Raw genomic sequence first — 21,751 nt, 5'->3', positions numbered from 1 at the left:
TGCAACCTGCAGGGGGAGCTATAACACCAACATTCTAAGAAAGCAAGGCTGAGGGGAGCTTATGTAAAACAGATTTATAAATAAATAATAAATACATGCTGAACCCTCCTCACTGATAGAGCTGTAGGTTAGTAATAATAATAATAATAATAATAATAATAATAATAAGGGTAATAATAATAATAATAATAATTATAAATAAATGCTGAACCCTTCTCACTGATAGAGCTCTAGGTTAGTAATAATAATAATAATAATAATAATAATAATAATAATAATAATAATAAATAAATAAATGCTGAACTCTTCTCACTGATAGAGCTGTGGGTTAGAAGTAATAATGACCTGTCATAACTATATTCACTAATATTCACTCATTAATAATATAACATTAAAATAGATTTACAAGCTCTTCTTGTGAGGTTTATGGTGTATTATGTCAAATGATAAACTGCACATAAAGGTTTGACAGTGGAACTGGCTGCCCGAGCCAGAGCCAGAGCTCCATAAATAAACCTTCTAAGGCAGACAGTAACATCCTCCATCCTGTATCCAGCAGTGGTGGAAAAAGGTACTCACATGTTTTACTTAAGTAAAAAAGTCTTGTCCAGGTTGAGCTTCAGGTGGTGCGTCAACATCCACTCCGAGATGTCAGCCAGACAAGCAGCAACGCGTGCCTCCACTTGTGTGTCAGAGGGGGGAATGGGTCAGGAACAGCTGGGTGTCATCGGCATAGCAGTGGTAGGAAAAGCCATGGGAGTGGATGACAGCACCAAGAGATGTAGTGTAGAGAGAGAAAAGAAGAGGACCCAGAACCGAGCCTTGGGGAACCCCAGTAGTGAGCCTGTGTGGTTCTGACACAGACCCTCTCAGCATCACCTGGTAGGAGCGACCCGTCAGGTAAGACACCCATCCCCTCAAGGGTGGAGAGGAGGATCTGATGGTTCACCGTGTCGAACGCTGATAAAATGATAAGTAGTGAAAATACAACGCATCACATGAGCTTGTAGATCGGCTATTTTCCCTAGTTTGGGTCCCTGGGAGAATTGACCCCTGGTCTCTTCGTCTCAGTCCTGTAGAGGGCGGTAGTCACTCGCCTTTTGACGTCCATCCTTCCAGATTAAACCAACAGAAGAAGAGAGAGCAGTCTGCCATCAGTGTTGCCATGTCTGTTTATTATAAGCGACTTTAGGGCTTGTTTTTCTGTAAAGTTGCTTGTACATATTGGTAGTTTGAGGGGGTTGAGGAAGACTTGGGGTTTCGTTGGGGCTTGTTTCTAAAGTTGTAGTTGATTATTTGGGGCTTAATTATTGCTTCCTGATGTCGTTTTGGCTCTCAAACATTTTAACATCAAGAAGGATTTGTCCGCAGATCGACCTCCATCTGACAATATCTTGTGTCAAAGATTCAAGATTGCTTTATTTTGTATTTTTCCCCCTTATGTGAGCAGCTGAAGGGGGAAGAAACGATAAGAATGTTTGTATAAATGTATGTATAATGTATAAATAAATAGTGCAAAAAATAATACAATAATAATAATATTAATGTATCTATCTAAATCCTAGAACTAGGGACCGGCCACAACATGATTAATGTTGTCAAAATGTTTCAAATTACATTCTTATTATTTTATTTTTTTTAAGATTGTTGTTGAAAACAGCAGATCTACAAGCTCACAACGTGTCGCGTCGTAGATCGGCTGTTTTCAAATAGCAGATCTATATCATGAGTTTAAAGCATATAGTTGAAAATAAGGTTTAAAGTGGTTAAACTTATCTTGATTATTTAAATAGTCACTTTCTTCTGGGCCTTGTTTTTCATGGACCCAGATTGCTTGTTTCTGTCGCACTGCAGGAGGAACCTGGCAACACAGTGTGTAAACAACAAAGCCAGTGTTTCCTCTGCCTCTCCTCACTGCAAAGGGTTAATTCTCCTTTAATTACTCTTAATTAACACTTTATCACCTTTAAAGTCCTTTAATTAACACGTCATCACCTCTAACGTCCTATCACCGCGCTGCTGCTGGGTCACGTGACTTCAAAAAGGGTTTTAAACCAAACCACCAATAACAGATACATAGTGGGTGACCAGTTAGCCGCTAATGCTAGTTAGCCGCTATGCTAACAGAGATGCTAACACGTCTTTTGATTGGGTGTCGCTGCTTTTTGGGTAAAAAAAACACTGATCTACAAGCTGTTTGAGACTTTTTCTGCTTCTACGGCTTGCAGGTCAGCGCATTGATGCTTTTAGAGAGTTTGTAGATCAGTTGTTTGTTAGTTCTGCTCATACAGCTAGCTGTTATAGGCTAAAGAGCTTTCCAAGTGTTCTGTGCTTTTCTTTCTTTTCAGGGCTTGTAGATCCGCTCTTCAATGCTTTACAGCTTGTAGATCAGTGCTTTTCTGCCTCTAGAGCTTGTATGTCAGTTATTGTCTACTTTTGCAACTTCTAGATCTGTAGTTTAATGCTCCTACAGCTTGTAGATCAGGTGTGCTCTGCCTGTACTGACTTCTAGATCAGTTATTTTGCCCCTACAGCTTGTAGATCAGTTATTTTGCTCCTACAGTTTGTAGATCAGGCATTTCCTGCATCTATTATAGCTTGTCGATCAGTTATTTTTGCCTCTATATCTCCTAGATCAGGTATTTTCTTGCTTCTCTCTTCAGTAACATACCTAGAACTTACCGAGTGTGGCTTTATGCTTTATGCAGCAGGTGGACATCATACATCTAAAACATCTCAAACATCCAAAGGAGTTCATCAGAAGTCGGATCTCCAGAACCCAGCCTGCCATGACCAGACCCGTGTTCTTCTGACCTCCAGAACCTTAACGGAACCCGACCCGTGTTCCTCTGACCTCCAGAACCTTAACAGAACCAGACCCGTGTTCCTCTGACCTCCAGAACCTTCCAGAACCCAGCCTGCCATGACCAGACCCGTGTTCCTCTGGCCTCCAGAACCTTAACGGAACCAGACCCGTGTTCTTCTGACCTCCAGAACCTTAACGGAACCCGACCGTGTTCCTCTGGCCTCCAGAACCTTAACGGAACCCGACCCGTGTTCCTCTGACCTCCAGAACCTTAACAGAACCAGACCCGTGTTCCTCTGACCTCCAGAACCTTCCAGAACCCAGCCTGCCATGACCAGACCCGTGTTGTCCTACTAGAGGGTTGTGGGTCACCATGGCAGCCGAGCTGTTCCCCACTAAGAAGTTGGTTCCGTCGTCGTCCTCGTCCTCTGCAGGTATACGGCGCCGTGTCACCGCTATCTCAGAATCAGTTTTATTGTCACTTCCACAATACACACTACATACAGAGGAGCAAAATACCGTTCTCCACAACTCATGGTGCTAACATTTAAAAACAATAGAGTACAGCTGGTTCGTAAAGTAATTTCTCTAGAGAATAACATTGGGTCATCTTAGAATCGTCTCATATAAGAATTGTGGTCCAAAAATAAACAAACTGTCTCTGTGATATTGTCAGGGAGGAGGCTCTGTATCGTTTATATTATATATATATAGATATTATATATTATATATAGATATAGATATTGTCAGGGAGGAGGTTCTGTATCGTTTATGATAGTCAGTCACTCATATTTGATACAGTCTGTTTCTGGCGAAAATTTAACTAATTCGGCGGAAGTAACATTATCGTTTTCTCACCGCCAGTTGATGCTTCATATCCATAAGAGTCAAACCGCCGGGATCATTTGTTTATTTTTGGAACACAGTTCTTATTTGACACGTGTTCCAGGTCACAAGGTATAAACACAAACATTTAGCCTGACAGGTTCTGACAAACAACTTACTAAATATGACTGTTTCAGCTGTTTGTGTGTGTGGAGGAGAAGGTGCTATATTACCTGTGTGTGTGTGTGTGTGTGTGTGTGTGTGTGTGTGTGTGTGTTATTAAACACATCTATGGGAATTCAGAACGGGGGGGGTAAACCGTGACCCAGGTAGGATGTGTAAATGACGTCAGACTTCGGTGCTCTATAGACACATTAAAAACAGGCGAGGCTGTTAAAAAACATTAAAAGGACAACATTGGTAAAACAATAAGTGCTGATGCATTCAAAGTGCAATATAGATAGAAGTGCTATTCATCCCTCAAGATGTTCGTTTAGGGGGCAATATGTGGCGAGCGTTCAGGGTTCTGATGGTTTGGGGGAAGAAGCTGTTGGATGACCTGCTGGTGCTTCCCCCTGAGCTCTGGAACCGCCTACCAGTTCAAAGAGATGGTGGGAAGGGTGGGAGGAGTCAGTCATTATTCTCATGGCCTTCCTGACACATCTATCTGTGTATAAGTCAGATATGGGGGGAGAGGGACACATCTATCTGTGTATAAGTCAGATATGGGGGGAGAGGGACACATCTATCTGTGTATAAGTCAGATATGGGGGGGAGTTCCCATACCAGACAGTGATGCAGTACGTCAGAATGCTCTCAATGGTTCCTCTATAGAAGGATGTTATAATAGAGGAGAGGGAATTCACTTTTTTCAGTCTCCGCAGAAAGTACAAGTGTTTCTGACATTTTACTTGACAATTTGACTGTCGCTCAAATAATCGCTATTAACGATTGAAGCCATTAAGACCTGTGCCATTTTTTTTATTTGAGCTAAAAAGCATTATTTTACACTTTGGCTATTCAAAAATAGCAGATATACGAGAACTTGTAGATCTGCTATTTTTGAAAAATCGTGAAAATGTGTGCAAATCTTTGAATATATATTTTCTTTTAAAGCGAACACAAATCTTTGCTTCTGGGGGGTCCCTGGAACAAAATATTTTGAGATGGGGGTCCGCGGCCAAATTCATATCATTTTGGGGTTTCTTGACATGAAAAAGCCACTGATATAGATACGTTTTTCAGAAAACCGTTTGGGATTTAGAAGACATTTTGCAGAATCGGAACCTCAGGCCTCAATTGGGTTAAACTAAACGTAACTGTTCTGTCCTCAGGCACCAGTACCAGCGTTACCAGCTCCACCAGCAGCAGCAGCAGCCTCCACCAAAACCCCGCCCACAGCAACCACACCCACCTGTCCAACAACAACCACCTCCCTGGACACCAGCACAGCAGCACCTGGCAGGGGATCTACCCCACCATCAGAGAAAGGTTCTTAATATGATCCTTTATGAATCTACTTCACCATCAGAGAAAGGTTCTTAATATGATCCTTTATGAATCTACCCCACCATCAGAGAAAGGTTCTTAATATGATCCTTTATGAATCTACCCCACCATCAGAGAAAGGTTCTTAATATGATCCTTTATGAATCTACTTCACCATCAGAGAAAGGTTCTTAATATGATCCTTTATGAATCTACTTCACCATCAGAGAAAGGTTCTTAATATGATCCTTTATGAATCTATTTCACCATCAGAGAAAGGTTCTTAATATGATCCTTTATGAATCTACTTCACCATCAGGGAAAGGTTCTTAATATGATCCTTTATGAATCTACTTCACCATCAGAGAAAGGTTCTTAATATGATCCTTTATGAATCTACCCCACCATCAGAGAAAGGTTCTTAATATGATCCTTTATGAATCTACCCCACCATCAGAGAAAGGTTCTTAATATGATCCTTTATGAATCTACTTCACCATCAGAGAAAGGTTCTTAATATGATCCTTTATGAATCTACTTCACCATCAGAGAAAGGTTCTTAATATGATCCTTTATGAATCTACCCCACCATCAGAGAAAGGTTCTTAATATGATCCTTTATGAATCTACTTCACCATCAGAGAAAGGTTCTTAATATGATCCTTTATGAATCTACTTCACCATCAGAGAAAGGTTCTTAATATGATCCTTTATGAATCTACTTCACCATCAGAGAAAGGTTCTTAATATGATCCTTTATGAATCTACCCCACCATCAGAGAAAGGTTCTTAATATGATCCTTTATGAATCTACTTCACCATCAGAGAAAGGTTCTTAATATGATCCTTTATGAATCTACCCCACCATCAGGGAAAGGTTCTTAATATGATCCTTTATGAATCTACTTCACCATCAGGGAAAGGTTCTTAATATGATCCTTTATGAATCTACTTCACCATCAGAGAAAGGTTCTTAATATGATCCTTTATGAATCTACTTCACCATCAGAGAAAGGTTCTGAACTCTTTCATCCTTTATTTTTGGGCGGTGAAACCGCCCCTATAAGTGAGATTTGGAAAAATGTACAAATATCTTGGGCAGTGAAACCGGCCCTGAAAGTGAGGTTTGGAAATTTGTACAATTATCCTGCGCTGTGATTGGCCAATCACAATCTATTCAGGACTGTGATTGGCCAGTGTCACATGACACATGTGCATAGCCCTATATAAGCAACCATAACTTGAAAAAAAACATAAATTGGTTTTTTTCAAGTTATGGTTTCGTCCATCATAAAGAGTGTTTCAATAAATGTATTTATCTTTTGTACATGATTGGTTGACTCCATTCAGTATTGTGATTAGCTAGCAAGACACCGCCCACTTCACACAGGGTGTGATTTTTTAATTGTTTTATATAAAAGATAGAGCTGTGATCTATAATCCAGAGTGACCACTTTCACTGTGACTCACACGGATACGGAAACAACGTCATCCGAACATTTCCTCCTCCATACGCTCTCTGTCTATTGGTTTACTGCAAAGGCTTGTGAGTTAATTTGTTTTGCCCTGGATTCGACGAGGCACGGTGTATTCAATGGGCTCTAGCAAAGGGAGCGACAGTTCCGGCTTTACGATAGAGGGCGCTCTTCCACAGCCTGTGAATGATGATGAAGAGTACACCCAGAAATCACGTGATCACAACAAAATGAAGCTGGTTTAGTTTAGTATTATAGGATTTATAAAAATCTTAATTTTCTCCGCTTTCTGTTGCTTTTTGCTGAAACAACCCACATTCAACTACTCGACGGCACACTTTTCCCCCCCCGATTCTCCCACACCCCCCTACGTCATTTTAACGTTTAACGTTAGTATTTAGAAATGTGATATTCTTTTTATCAGACACGCTCCCTTCCTATACAAACCCATTGTAACTTCAAACTCCATTTTATCCATGTTAGATTCATCTAAAACACCCGTCCTTGGTTCTGGTGACTGATGTTGTCCTCCTAATTCTATTACCTTTTCGATTCATTTTTTTTATTTTATTTTTTATAAACAAATAAGTTGAGCTGGTTTCAACATCAGACACAAAGCTACAAAGCAACAGATATGCGGTGTAGCTTTGTATCTTATGAACGCAGCAATGAATATTTATTTTATTAACAGAACTCAGTCATGTTTAATAAGGATGTAATGAACATGTGTTTTATTTAACAGGAACTCAGTCATGTTCAACAATGAGGTGATGGCAGACGTGCACTTCGTGGTGGGACCTCCAGGGGGCACTCAACGTGTTCCAGGTCACAAGGTATAAACACAAACATTTAACCTGACCTGTTCTGACAAACAACTTACTAAATATTACTGTGTTTCAGCTGTTTGTCTGTGTGGAGGAGAAGGTGCTATATAAGGAGAAGGTGCCCTTATAGAAGGTGCTTTATGTACCCTTATAGAAGGTGCTATATGCACCCTTATAGAAGGTGCTATGTGCACCCTTAGGTGCCCATGAACTGTCTAACCCTGTACCATTTGTTTCCCTGTACATTAATATTAATTTGTGTGTTCTAGTATGTTCTAGCGGTGGGCAGCTCAGTCTTTCATGCCATGTTCTATGGAGAACTGGCTGAAGATCAGGATGAGATCCGCATCCCTGACGTAGAACCCACCTCCTTCCTGGCCATGCTCAAGTACGTCAACATGTCAACACAATAATACAACATGTCAACACAATAATACAACATGTCAACACAATAATACAACATGTCAACACAATAATACAACATGTCAACACAATAATACAACATGTCAACACAATAATACAACATGTCAACACAATAAAACAACATGTCAACACAATAAAACAACATGTCAACACAATAATACAACATGTCAACACAATAATACAACATGTCAACACAATAATACAACATGTCAACACAATAATACAACATGTCAACACAAAAATACAACATGTCAACACAATAATACAACATGTCAACACAATAATACAACATGTCAACACAATAATACAACATATGTCAACACAATAATACAACATGTCAACACAATAATACAACATGTCAACACAATAATACACTAAAATAATTAAAATAAAATAAAGTTCAGAAACTTTATTTTGGTTCATCAATAATACCAATTGGTTTTGTACTTTACATCGTTAGAAAGCCTGATTAGTTACCTTTACGATCAGGTACAACTTATAAGGATCGTGCATTGGTGGAATGAGCAGCACAGCTAGCCGTTCCACGAATGCAAGATCCTCACAAGTCGTACGTCGTTGTAAAAGTGACTAATCAGGCTTTCCAACGATATAAAGTACAATAACCAATTGGTATTATTGAAGCTGAGAAATAATGGAAGTAAAGCAACTCCAGGACGAATATGAATAATATATTGTTGGATCGGATGGGAACCTTATCAGTGGTTCTCAAAAATGATTGAGAACCACTGATATTATGTATTTAGCCGTTATTATTATTATTACAATTATTATTATTATTATTATTATTATTATCAGGTACATCTACTGTGATGAGATAGAGCTGTGTGCCGACACGGTGCTGGCCACGCTCTACGCCGCTAAGAAGTACATCGTCCCTCACCTGGCCAGAGCCTGCGTCAACTTCCTGGAGACCAGCCTGAGCGCCAAGAACGCCTGTGTGTTACTGTCCCAGAGCTGTCTGTTTGAGGAGCCCGACCTGACGCAGCGCTGCTGGGACGTCATCGATGCCCAGGTAGGTGTTTTACTGTCCCAGAGCTGACCCAGCTCTGCACAGGTAGGTGTTTTACTGTCCCAGAGCTGACCCAGCTCTGCACAGGTAGGTGTTTTACTGTCCCAGAGCTGACCCAGCACTGCACAGGTAGGTGTTTTACTGTCCCAGACCTGACCCAGCACTGCAGAGGTAGGTGTTTTACTGTCCCAGACCTGACCCAGCTCTGCACAGGTAGGTGTTTTACTGTCCCAGACCTGACCCAGCACTGCAGAGGTAGGTGTTTTACTGTCCCAGAGCTGACCCAGCTCTGCACAGGTAGGTGTTTTACTGTCCCAGAGCTGACCCAGCTCTGCACAGGTAGGTGTTTTACTGTCCCAGAGCTGACCCAGCTCTGCACAGGTAGGTGTTTTACTGTCCCAGAGCTGACCCAGCACTGCACAGGTAGGTGCTGTTGGGACGTCCTTCTATTGCAGCGGTTCACGGGGTCCACAGGTGAAGTGATGATTTAAGGATTTGTAAGACTTTTTTTATCAACTAAAAAGACCATTACTGCATCAAAAGTAATCAACAAACTACTACAAAAACTGGTCAGACTGGCCAAATTGTCAAATAATAAAAGAAAGAGGAAAAAAAAGTGAAAAAAGCAGATCTACAACCTCACAACGCTTCGCAACACGAGGTGTTGTGAGCTTGTAGATCTGCTATTTTCACAATATTTATCTGTGGAACCGAGTCAAACTAAATGTAATTCCTCAACTACAATTCCAAGTGCTTATCAGGGTGGGGGGTCCCTAGTTCAAATATGATTATTTTGAACCACTGTTCTAATGAACTTTAGACTCATTAAAACACACGTCTCTGCTTCTAGTGACTGATATTGTCCTTCTAATGAATGTTAGACTCATTGAAAACCCACGTCGGTGAAATAATGAATTGGTAAAATGTGTGTGAACCCTGTGTCTTCTAACGGTTACATCTCTTGTTCTGATAGGCTGAGCTGGCGCTGCGCTCCGAGGGGTTCTGTGACATCGACGCCCAGACGCTGGAGAGCATCCTGAGACGAGAGACGCTGAACACCAAGGAGATGGTGGTGTTTGAGGCGGCGCTCAGCTGGGCCGAGGCCGAGTGCCAACGACAAGATCTAGCGCCCAGCATCGAGAACAAACGCCTGGTGCTGGGTAAGGCCAGGGATGTGACTAGAGATGTTTGTTCAGTAACAGTGTTAAATAGCTCTATATTGTGATAGTAATCATTGCTATAGAGTGTTTGTTCAGTAACAGTGTTAAATAGCTCTATATTGTGATAGTAATCATTGCTATAGAGTGTTTGTTCAGTAACAGTGTTAAATAGCTCTATATTGTGATAGTAATCATTACTATAGAGTGTTTGTTCAGTAACAGTGTTAAATAGCTCTATATTGTGATAGTAATCATTGCTATAGAGTGTTTGTTCAGTAACAGTGTTAAATAGCTCTATATTGTGATAGTAATCATTGCTATAGAGTGTTTGTTCAGTAACAGTGTTAAATAGCTCTATATTGTGATAGTAATCATTGCTATAGAGTGTTTGTTCAGTAACAGTGTTAAATAGCACTATATTGTGATAGTAATCATTGCTATAGAGTGTTTGTTCAGTAACAGTGTTAAATAGCTCTATATTGTGATAGTAATCATTGCTATAGAGTGTTTGTTCAGTAACAGTGTTAAATAGCTCTATATTGTGATAGTAATCATTACTATAGAGTGTTTGTTCAGTAACAGTGTTAAATAGCTCTATATTGTGATAGTAATCATTGCTATAGAGTGTTTGTTCAGTAACAGTGTTAAATAGCTCTATATTGTGATAGTAATCATTGCTATAGAGTGTTTGTTCAGTAACAGTGTTAAATAGCTCTATATTGTGATAGTAATCATTACTATAGAGTGTTTGTTCAGTAACAGTGTTAAATAGCTCTATATTGTGATAGTAATCATTACTATAGAGTGTTTGTTCAGTAACAGTGTTAAATAGCTCTATATTGTGATAGTAATCATTACTATAGAGTGTTTGTTCAGTAACAGTGTTAAATAGCTCTATATTGTGATAGTAATCATTGCTATAGAGTGTTTGTTCAGTAACAGTGTTAAATAGCTCTATATTGTGATAGTAATCATTGCTATAGAGTGTTTGTTCAGTAACAGTGTTAAATAGCTCTATATTGTGATAGTAATCATTGCTATAGAGTGTTTGTTCAGTAACAGTGTTAAATAGCTCTATATTGTGATAGTAATCATTGCTATAGAGCGTTTGTTCAGTAACAGTGTTAAATAGCTCTATATTGTGATAGTAATCATTGCTATAGAGCGTTTGTTCAGTAACAGTGTTAAATAGCTCTATATTGTGATAGTAATCATTACTATAGAGTGTTTGTTCAGTAACAGTGTTAAATAGCTCTATATTGTGATAGTAATCATTACTATAGAGTGTTTGTTCAGTAACAGTGTTAAATAGATCTATATTGTGATAGTAATCATTACTATAGAGTGTTTGTTCAGTAACAGTGTTAAATAGCTCTATATTGTGATAGTAATCATTACTATAGAGTGTTTGTTCAGTAACAGTGTTAAATAGCTCTATATTGTGATAGTAATCATTACTATAGAGTGTTTGTTCAGTAACAGTGTTAAATAGCTCTATATTGTGATAGTAATCATTGCTATAGAGTGTTTGTTCAGTTACTGAACAGACCATAATTGTCTCTCTCTCTGGTAGGTAAGGCCATCTACCTGATCCGCATCCCCACCATGGGTCTGGACGACTTCGCCAACGGCGCAGCCCAGTCGGGCGTGCTGACGCTCAACGAGACCAACGACGTGTTCCTGTGGTACACGGCCGCCAAGAAGCCCGAGCTGCTGTTCCACACCGCGCCGCGCCAGGGCCTGGCGCCGCAGCGCTGCCACCGCTTCCAATCCTGTGCCTACCGCAGCAACCAGTGGAGGTACAGGGGGCGCTGTGACAGCATCCAGGTACATGGAGACATGAAACATGTGTTTTAGAGCTCATAATGAGGACATATCTATCATTAGATTTTTTTTTTTAAGGCTCCACTAAAAGCTTGCCTGAACACAGCAATAATAAATAATACATAATATTATAGATAAAGAATATCACCGGCCGACGGTCGGCTGCCTTGCTCTGCGATGTTTATAATTATTAGTAGCCTATATTATTTTATATTAAATAAAGTAAACGCATTACAATACGTACATTTTTTTTTTTTTTACAACTTTATTTTACAGTTTTTATGTTACATACACGTATATACACGTACAAATGTATAGCATTTTATACAAAATAGAGATCGTGTTGATATAACATACAAGACTACATAAACACACATACAACCCCCCCCCCTCCCCCCTCCCCCCTTAGGCTCCAAAGAAAATGCAAAAAAAAAACAAACAAAAGCAGTGGGACAAAGATTACAATCAAACATAATTTTCACAATTCTAGACAGAGATACCTCTCCTCATTTTATATAACAGGGACAGTTTTTCAAATCCGCAGTTTTACCCAGAAAATGTTTTCCTCATACCCTTACATGCCACCCAGAAATCAACTGGATGTCATTTTGGAATTTAATCCCTTCGCAAAAAAACGTGTGTCTGTGATATATGCTTTGATACGGGACCTAAAACCAGTAACTTGGGACAGAGTGAGAACTGCCTGGGAGAGGGATCTGGGTGTAGAGCTTCCTGAGGAAGTGTGGCAGGACAGTCTACTACGTATTCACACTTCTTCAATGTGTATACGCCATGGTTTAATTCAATTTAAGGTACTACACCGACTTCATTATTCTGGGGAGAAGCTGGCCAGACTCTTTAACATACCAGAACCAGGCTGCCCGAGGTGCAGCCAGACCCCAGCTTCACTGGGCCATATGTTCTGGACGTGCCCCTCCCTCAATACCTACTGGAGACGAATATTTGAAGTATTCTCCCATATGTGTGGAAAAGCAGTAACTCCCTCTTTCCACACGGCCATTTTTGGCATAACTCCCCCTAACTGTACAGTCACATCTCCACAAGCAAACGCTTTGGCATTTGCCTCCTTATTAGCTCGTAGACTGATTCTCTTAAATTGGAAGTCCAATACGTACATTTTTAACCATTAACAACATATTTAAAGTTTTTTATGAGCTACACTGACAGGCGATGGTGATTTTTTTTTTTTTCGACTACCAGCTGCCCTCCCTGAGCTGCGCCTAGCAATGAACGCACGCACGTATGCACGCACGCACGCACACACACACACACACACACACGCTCACGCACACGCACACGCACACACACACACGCTCACGCACACGCACACGCACACACACACACGCACACAGACACAGACACACAGACACACACACACAGACACACACACAGCCTGTTGCCTGATTTGTGCTTCGTCTATTATAGTAAATGTACTTAGTTACTTTCCACCTGCGCGCTGCAAAAAAACCTCTGTAGCTCCGAAACTTTTTCCGGTGGGGAAAACGAGTCATTTTGGATGATCGATCATCACTCCGCCATTGTGACTCGCGTGAGAGATGTTATCGTTCCAGGCGTTAGCCAGGACCATCGTGCACCGTGCACGCATGCATTGTTTTTCATGGATTGCTCGTGGTGGAGTCTAGAGCTTTAAACAGCGCAGCGCAACGGTGAGATTTATGGCACCGAACGTAATCTGTTATTATAAAATTCTGGCACCGAATGTTTTAAAGTAATACTAGGTAACGTTTTCAACAAAACTAAAGTTAAATTGTATATCTTTTGCGAGTGGCAAAAGTTTCACAACACCCACTCCGTGAATTTCACCCCCGGAAGCCTTTTATTTATATATTTTCTATTGAACGTGTACGGGGGGGACTTTCCCGGGAAAATGACGTTCCTGGCCAACGTCATGACGTCGTGGCCGACGTCCTCAGGAACTACCGCAACGGTTTCCTGTTTGGCCAGGAACTACCGCGCTAATAACAAAAAGGAACCTCACGCTGATTTTAAGAGAATGTAGGATTGGAAGATCGAAAAAGAACAGAAAAAGAAAGCACAGCTCATGGTAACTAATGCTCCACTGGCTAAGAGAAACGATCCGTAGATAGTATAAAACAATTAAAAGATCGCTTTTTGAAACGCTTCCGGCTTCCGGTGAAAACGAATGGAATTCTGGGTAATCGAGGACTAGGGAAATTGTATGCAGTGACGGTAGTGACCAGCAGAGGTTGCTAAAAATCGTTATTTGTGATTCTGCATTGTACAACTTTAACAAATAAAACGTACCGCGGTGTCTTCGTCCTCGTCTCTCTTCCAGTTTGCGGTGGACAAGCGGGTCTTCATCGCCGGCTTCGGCCTGTACGGCTCCAGCTGCGGCTCGGCCGAGTACAGCGCCCGCATGGAGCTGAAGAGGCACGGGGGCGTGGCCATGGGGGGCGTGGCCACGGGCCACCGCCAGATCAAGTACTCCTCGGACGGCTCCAGCAGCACCTTCGCCGTGTGGTTCGAGCACCCGGTGCAGATCGAGCCCGACACCTTCTACACGGCCAGCGTGGTGCTGGACGGCAACGAGCTCAGCTACTTCGGACAGGAGGGCATGACAGAGGTGGGTGTGGGGGACCCCCCGGTACCCCCCCAAAGGACCACTGGTGGTCCCCGGACCTGGTGGTTGAGAACCCCTGATTTACATAATTGCACCCGATCGCAATAATTTCAGATCATTGTAATTATTTTATTAATTTTTTTTTGCTAAATTTGTTTAAAAACTCGTTTCCCTTCATTCTGCATGAATGAAACTGTCGGAAAATAGCGGAAATAGCCGATCTAGAAGCACACACACATGTGAGCTTGTAGATCTGCAATTTTAAAGGGTCTACACCATGAAAATCACTTTTTTCTTGTTTTTTTGTATTTTTTGGGGTCCCCAGTGTCTCTTGTACCCAAAAAAGTTTTTTTTTTAAATTCAGTCATTCCTTCTCATTTCATGGATTTCCAGAATGGGCGTGTCTGAACAGGCGATCTCAGAATGGAAATGTTTATGATGTCACAAACATTAATGATGGCAAACCCAATGTTAAATGAAAAGCGCCCGAATTGCTCCGAAACTTTTTCTACCCCCCCTAAGTGGGGGTCTACGAACAAATACTTCGGGCTCGGATTTTGGCTCCGCCCCCCGGAAGTGGGTGAAACAGGCACCTCAAACACTTGGTGGAATTGTTCAAAAATGTTCAAAGTGTTTTTTTTTTCGATTTTGTATTTTTCTTAGATGCTTCTTTTTATGCAGAATTTTTCCATTTCTTTTTTTTTTTTTTTTTTATATTTCTTTTTATTAACAGACAGAATTGCTCAGTAGCCCCCCCCTGCACAAGAGGACGTTTTGGTATTGCAGCTGAAAGTGCTGTATAAGCCAGAGACAATTGACTTGGGATGAGTATATCTGAGTGATGATTTAGGCTCAAACCTTTTGAAAAAGGTTTGAGGGACATACACCATATGATATTAAATATCAAATATTATTTTTAAATTCATGGTGTAGCTCCTTTAAGTGGAACATTATTAAATGCATACATGGTCTGTTTTGGCTATAACTATTTTTTACAAAAGCTAAAAGGCAAACAATTGTAATTTAGATTTGATATATTCCAATGTTCAATGCCACTAGACCATGCTATATATGTTAGTGCACAGCGGATTTGTAGTGGTTGGGAACTTTTTCTAACAACCGCGGACTACTTTTTTTCTCCGATAAAGTATAGTTTTGGACCGGACGGCGACGGAGGGGCGCAGTAACGTTCGCAACGTTCGGCACGGCAACTCGCGCTGCCTCTCGTGGCTCAAGTTGGCTTTGAGCCTACTCAGCCCCCCGTCCGAGTTATGTACCGATAGAGTTATGTACCGATAGAGTTATGTACCGATAGAGTTATGTACCGATAGAGTTATGTACCGATAGGCACAGAATAGTAAATGATGTTGTGGGGACTGCGTTTGCCCCAACTGACACTCAAAGTGACTACTGGCCAATCACAGCACGTCTTTCCAGAGACTAACAAAGCTGGCCTAGACCAGACCCGTCGGGGGACATGAGCTCCCAAAGTATGTGTAGTTTGGGTTATGCGCTGTGCACAGACCCATAGCTCAGGGGGCTGTAACCATGGCGACATTATTTTACATAAAAACACTAATAAACAGCTGACATTTGGGGAAAGTGAAAAACGGGCGTCTGCGTTCCGTACACATGGTTAATGGTCAATGGCCGTGTGCAAATACAGATGAATTGCTCTAGCCACTGAGGAGAACCGGGCAGAAGAGATTTTGGGGACAGACGCACAGAGCTTTGTTTAATTATTGGATGATGATAAGCACAATTAAACCATTATAATCCCAGCTAAAATGTCCCACCACTGTGACTCCCCCTACAGGTGCAGTGTGGTAAACATGTCTCACCATTGTGACTCCCCCTATAGGTGCAGTGTGGTAAACACCATTGTGACTCCCTATAGGTGCAGTGTGGTTAACACCATTGTGACTCCCCCTATAGGTGCAGTGTGGTAAACACCATTGTGACTCCCTATAGGTGCAGTGTGGTTAACACCATTGTGACTCCCTATAGGTGCAGTGTGGTTAACACCATTGTGACTCCCCCTATAGGTGCAGTGTGGTAAACACCATTGTGACTCCCTATAGGTGCAGTGTGGTTAACACCATTGTGACTCCCCCTATAGGTGCAGTGTGGTAAACACCATTGTGACTCCCTATAGGTGCAGTGTGGTTAACACCATTGTGACTCCCTATAGGTGCAGTGTGGTTAACACCATTGTGACTCCCCCTATAGGTGCAGTGTGGTAAACACCATTGTGACTCCCTATAGGTGCAGTGTGGTTAACACCATTGTGACTCCCCCTATAGGTGCAGTGTGGTTAACACCATTGTGACTCCCCCTATAGGTGCAGTGTGGTAAACACCATTGTGACTCCCTATAGGTGCAGTGTGGTTAACACCATTGTGACTCCCTATAGGTGCAGTGTGGTAAACATGTCTCACCATTGTGACTCCCTATAGGTGCAGTGTGGTAAACATGTCTCACCATTGTGACTCCCTATAGGTGCAGTGTGGTAAACATGTCTCACCATTGTGACTCCCCCTATAGGTGCAGTGTGGTTAACACCATTGTGACTCCCTATAGGTGCAGTGTGGTTAACACCATTGTGACTCCCCCTATAGGTGCAGTGTGGTTAACACCATTGTGACTCCCCCTATAGGTGCAGTGTGGTAAACACCATTGTGACTCCCCCTATAGGTGCAGTGTGGTTAACACCATTGTGACTCCCCCTATAGGTGCAGTGTGGTAAACACCATTGTGACTCCCCCTATAGGTGCAGTGTGGTTAACACCATTGTGACTCCCTATAGGTGCAGTGTGGTTAACACCATTGTGACTCCCTATAGGTGCAGTGTGGTTAACACCATTGTGACTCCCCCTATAGGTGCAGTGTGGTTAACACCATTGTGACTCCCTATAGGTGCAGTGTGGTTAACACCATTGTGACTCCCTATAGGTGCAGTGTGGTTAACACCATTGTGACTCCCTATAGGTGCAGTGTGGTAAACATGTCTCACCATTGTGACTCCCCCTATAGGTGCAGTGTGGTTAACACCATTGTGACTCCCCCTATAGGTGCAGTGTGGTAAACACCATTGTGACTCCCCCTATAGGTGCAGTGTGGTTAACACCATTGTGACTCCCTATAGGTGCAGTGTGGTTAACACCATTGTGACTCCCTATAGGTGCAGTGTGGTTAACACCATTGTGACTCCCTATAGGTGCAGTGTGGTTAACACCATTGTGACTCCCTATAGGTGCAGTGTGGTTAACACCATTGTGACTCCCCCTATAGGTGCAGTGTGGTTAACACCATTGTGACTCCCCCTATAGGTGCAGTGTGGTAAACATGTCTCACCATTGTGACTCCCCCTACAGGTGCAGTGTGGTAAGGTCACCTTCCAGTTCCAGTGCTCCTCAGACAGCACCAATGGAACCGGAGTGCAGGGAGGACAGATCCCCGAGCTCATCTTCTACGCCTGAGAGAGGAGGCGGGGCTTCAGGGGGCGTGTCCACAAAGAGAGAGAAAGAACGAGAGAGAGACAACGCCTTTTGGACATCATGGAGATCCAGTGGATCTTCCTGCAGATCCACCCAGACGTCTGGTTTTTCCTGAACGCAGTGCCACGTTTTTTTAACTCGTTTACAATGGGAGAACCACGTTTTTTTACTCGTTTACAACGGGAGAACCACGTTTTTTACTCGTTTACAACGGGAGAACCACGTTTTCTTACTCGTTTACAACGGGAGAACCACGTTTTTTTACTCGTTTACAACGGGAGAACCACGTTTTTTTACTCGTTTACAACGGGAGAACCACGACTGAGGCTCTGAACTCGCTTGATTATCAGCTTCAGGCTGACATTGGCTGCAGTGTCGGCGATTACCAGGGGGAGGGGATTCGAAATTTCCCTAAACCAATCACAAGAGATCCCACGGATCCGCCTACATCTGACGTCATCGCACAGCTCGCTTTAGCGGATATTCGCCGATTGGCTTGTCGTTAGACCCCACCCCCCCCCACCTCCGACTCTCATTGGACGGTACGTTTTTGTACCGAATAAATCCTATAGGTTCACATGAATTACAACACCAGACCAAGAGGGGGCGGTCCTCTCAGAGAGTGGGCGGGGTCTATGGTCTGGAACCAGGCTATCTCTGAACGTCTCTTACGCGTTCCGTTCACGTGTAACGTTTTATGTTTTTATTATTATCTGCTTGCCAGCGAAGCTCCTCCCCTAAGAGGTTGTTGCTGTTTTCAGCAGAAGAAGCTTCTAAACACGGTGACGCTGAGGGAGATGAAAACAGCATGAAGGCAGAAAGGCTTCTCTAAAAGGCTTCTCTAAAAGGCTTCTCTAAAAGGCTTCTCTAAAAGGCTTCTCTAAAAGGCCGCTCAGACAACCGCTTTCCGTGGACGGCCGCCGCACACGGTTCCCTTTATGTCAGAGGGTCTTCAACAGGGGGTCCGGGACCCCCAGGGGGTCCTCAGAGATACTGCAGGGGGGGGGCACCAAATCTTTTAGATACTTTTTTATTATATATTTTTTTACATTAACCACTTGAACCCCATAGCATCCCTGTATTCTGGGGGGAATGTTCGCGAAAATAGCCGATCTACAAGCTCACAGATCTTGAGCTTGTAGATCGGCTATTTTCGGCGAAGAGGCTTGGTGTAGAGGGTAAACGGTGCTGACCAAGTACAGAGTCAAAGGCCAACTTTGCAATGTATTGAGTTTTAAGTGGTTAAATGTCTGGAAATACACATTTAACTCATTCACTGCCACTGACGTAATTGACGTAATTTCTCCCGTTTACCAATCCTGCCACTGACGTAAAAAACGTAATTTTTATTTTTTGAAAAAAAATAATTTTTTTTTTTTTTTTTTTTTTTTTTTTTTGTTTCAAATTTGACCCAAAGACCAAGGAGATATGATTGTTTAAAGATCTAGACTCCCATCCACTTCCTTGTTAACTTAAAACTTAAAAAATCTGTATCTCGGCTCCTGAGTACTTTTTTTTTTCGATGAAAAATCTCTGGCAGTGGGCAAACGCGGCCAGCAATAATTGTGGCAGTGAAACATGAATCTAATATGTAGTGGGGGTCCCTTCATCTCTGTCTCTCAGCTAAGGGGGTCCTTGGCCTGTAAACGGTCCAAAACTATACTTTATACAAAACACCTACTCGGTCAGTATCTCACTAATCTCTCAAGAACAGATTCTGCACTGCGTTGGAATCTGTCGGGGAGGTTCGTCATAACTTGTGCGCATTGGCTACAAGTGGGCGTGCCTTCAGATCAGGAAGCAGGCCGCGCTTTACCCAATCAAATGTAGTGGGCGGGATTCACATGTCCGTCGATCTTTCCCCCTCGAAACAAACCCAAACTAATTTAACAATAGCGTCCGCGGAGCAGACAAAACCACGGAAAGATATTCACATTTTAACTTGCTCTTTCATCATAGAAACAAGTGGGCTTATAACCAAAACCATCCATGTTCTCTGGGAGAAGTGGTGTTAGTGTTCCGTGTAGAAATATTGTTAGTGGGAATGAAAACATAGTGGCACCCACCGGAAGTGATGCGCTGAAGGCAGACCTCTAAACCCCGGTTTCCTTGCGCACTGGTGTTACGTTTTCTTCCGCCCAGAGCCAACAGACATAGAACAAACAGCAGAGGTCGCTGTTTTTCATTTTCAGTTGGATCTGGGTTCCCAGATTGGTATCTCACCAATCAATAGTCTGATTAAACCTGATAATGTTCCATTCAGTGCATTCACAGCATGTGAAATGGGTGGAGAGAGAGAGAGAGAGAGAGAGAGGTCCATCTACACAGAGAGAGAGAGAGAGGATCTGTAAGGTACATTATGTAACGTACGGTATGCGTCGTACAGAAGGACATGAAGGTGAAGCCGTAAAAACGACCAACGCTGCTAAACCTACTCTGGCTGCAGTGCTCCCCCTGCTGGCAAAACTGGTGAATGACTCCCTTAATGCAACAAGCACACACACACCACCAAGAGACCAATTTAAATATTCTGACTGATTTTTATACAAACATACAAACACTACAGATATATATACACATATAACACTAATGGACTGTGAGATTCAACGGTCGGGGACCACCCCTGGAACCCCCTCAAGGACCCGTTGGGGAGGGGACGACACTTTGAGAAGCACTGATTTTGTGTGTTTGTTTTCCTGCCTTAAAATGTCCCTCCTTTGTTTCCTTACATCCACACACGGTTGCTGTGACCAATGATCAACAATCTGTCAGTTAGAAACTTTGTATGTGTTCCTATGTACTTATTATCATTATTATTATTATTATTATTATTGTCACAAGCTGTTGTTAACTCATTCAATCCGGAGAAGCATCTGTGTCATTTTAGATTTTTAACTATGGCCTATAACCATTATTCTATCCATTGGCTATTCAAAAATAGCAGATCTACAAGCTCATAGCTCTAGAGCTGGTAGATCTGCTATATTGTTTTTTATCGTTAACATTAAGTGCAAATCTTTGAATATATATATATATATTTTTGGAAACTACATCTTTAACTCAAATCTTTGCTTCTGGGGGTCCCTGGAACAAAACTTGTTTCATGTGAAGGACCCCTAAAATTACATGTATTTGGTCGCGGACCCCCATCTCAAAATATGTTGTTCCAGGGACCCTGGAAGATTTCACGATAAAAATTAAAAAAATTGCCGATCTGCAAGCTCATGATTTTTTCTAATAGCCAAATAAATTAAAATGACACAGATGCGTTCCCGGACTGAATGGTGTTTCAAAACAAATCTAAAGTAGCAAAAGATCTACAAGCTCACTTTACGACACGCTGTGAGTGTCGTAGATCGACTACTTTCGCTTATTTTCCACGACACTACGATGATACCACACTACCACGTTAAAATGTTTTTTAAAACATATGGTAATAATGTTTTTCTACCCGACGACCAAGTCAAATAAAGAATACTGAGTTTAACCATGACTTCATCCATTTTCAACACAACGTTGCTGTCCGACAGAAACCTCTTATCTCCACATTCTAACCGTTTGTGTTTAAAAAAAAAAAATTAGAAAAACAAAAATCTAAAATTATTCTTTATTTTTGGGGTTTTTCCGTTCGTCACAAAGATCTAACCTGACACCGTCAAATGGAAGAAAGCTTGCGACACACATTTTGTTTCACAGCGTACTTGCATCTGAGACTCCGGGCGCAGAATCGATGACAGACAGTTTTTCTTTTTTTCAAGCTACTAGGCAGGTGATTG

At 42.0% G+C, this 21,751-nt stretch overlaps 1 protein-coding gene across 1 annotated transcript; it reads left to right on the top strand.

Moving 5' to 3' along the window:
• The first annotated feature begins 3,109 nt into the window (after positions 1 to 3,109).
• btbd3a (BTB (POZ) domain containing 3a) lies at positions 3,110 to 18,211 on the top strand. The gene is made up of 9 exons (XM_080448378.1): positions 3,110 to 3,240; positions 4,966 to 5,122; positions 7,337 to 7,427; positions 7,688 to 7,806; positions 8,658 to 8,874; positions 9,845 to 10,031; positions 11,605 to 11,858; positions 14,194 to 14,481; positions 17,853 to 18,211. Exons 1-9 carry the CDS (start codon positions 3,180 to 3,182, stop codon positions 17,955 to 17,957), a joined length of 1,479 nt encoding a protein of 492 aa, XP_080304504.1. The 5' UTR covers positions 3,110 to 3,179; the 3' UTR covers positions 17,958 to 18,211.
• The last annotated feature ends 3,540 nt before the right edge of the window (positions 18,212 to 21,751 follow it).

Source organism: Gymnoscopelus braueri (assembly GCF_963280865.1).
Source record: "Gymnoscopelus braueri genome assembly, chromosome: 2".
Taxonomy (NCBI): Eukaryota; Metazoa; Chordata; class Actinopteri; order Myctophiformes; family Myctophidae; genus Gymnoscopelus; species Gymnoscopelus braueri.
Note: the sequence above shows the minus strand (reverse complement) of the source record. Positions and strands in the feature narration are given on the sequence as shown.

What these genes read in the sequence shown, in the direction of transcription:
- btbd3a (XM_080448378.1), top strand. Translation starts at nt 3,180, where the DNA reads ATGGCAGCCGAGCTGTTCCCCACTAAGAAGTTGGTTCCGTCGTCGTCC. An exon ending in GTCGTCCTCGTCCTCTGCAG is followed by an intron (nt 3,241 to 4,965) that starts GTATACGGCGCC and finishes TTCTGTCCTCAG; the next exon opens with GCACCAGTACCAGCGTTACC. An exon ending in TCCTTCCTGGCCATGCTCAA is followed by an intron (nt 7,807 to 8,657) that starts GTACGTCAACAT and finishes TATTATTATCAG; the next exon opens with GTACATCTACTGTGATGAGA.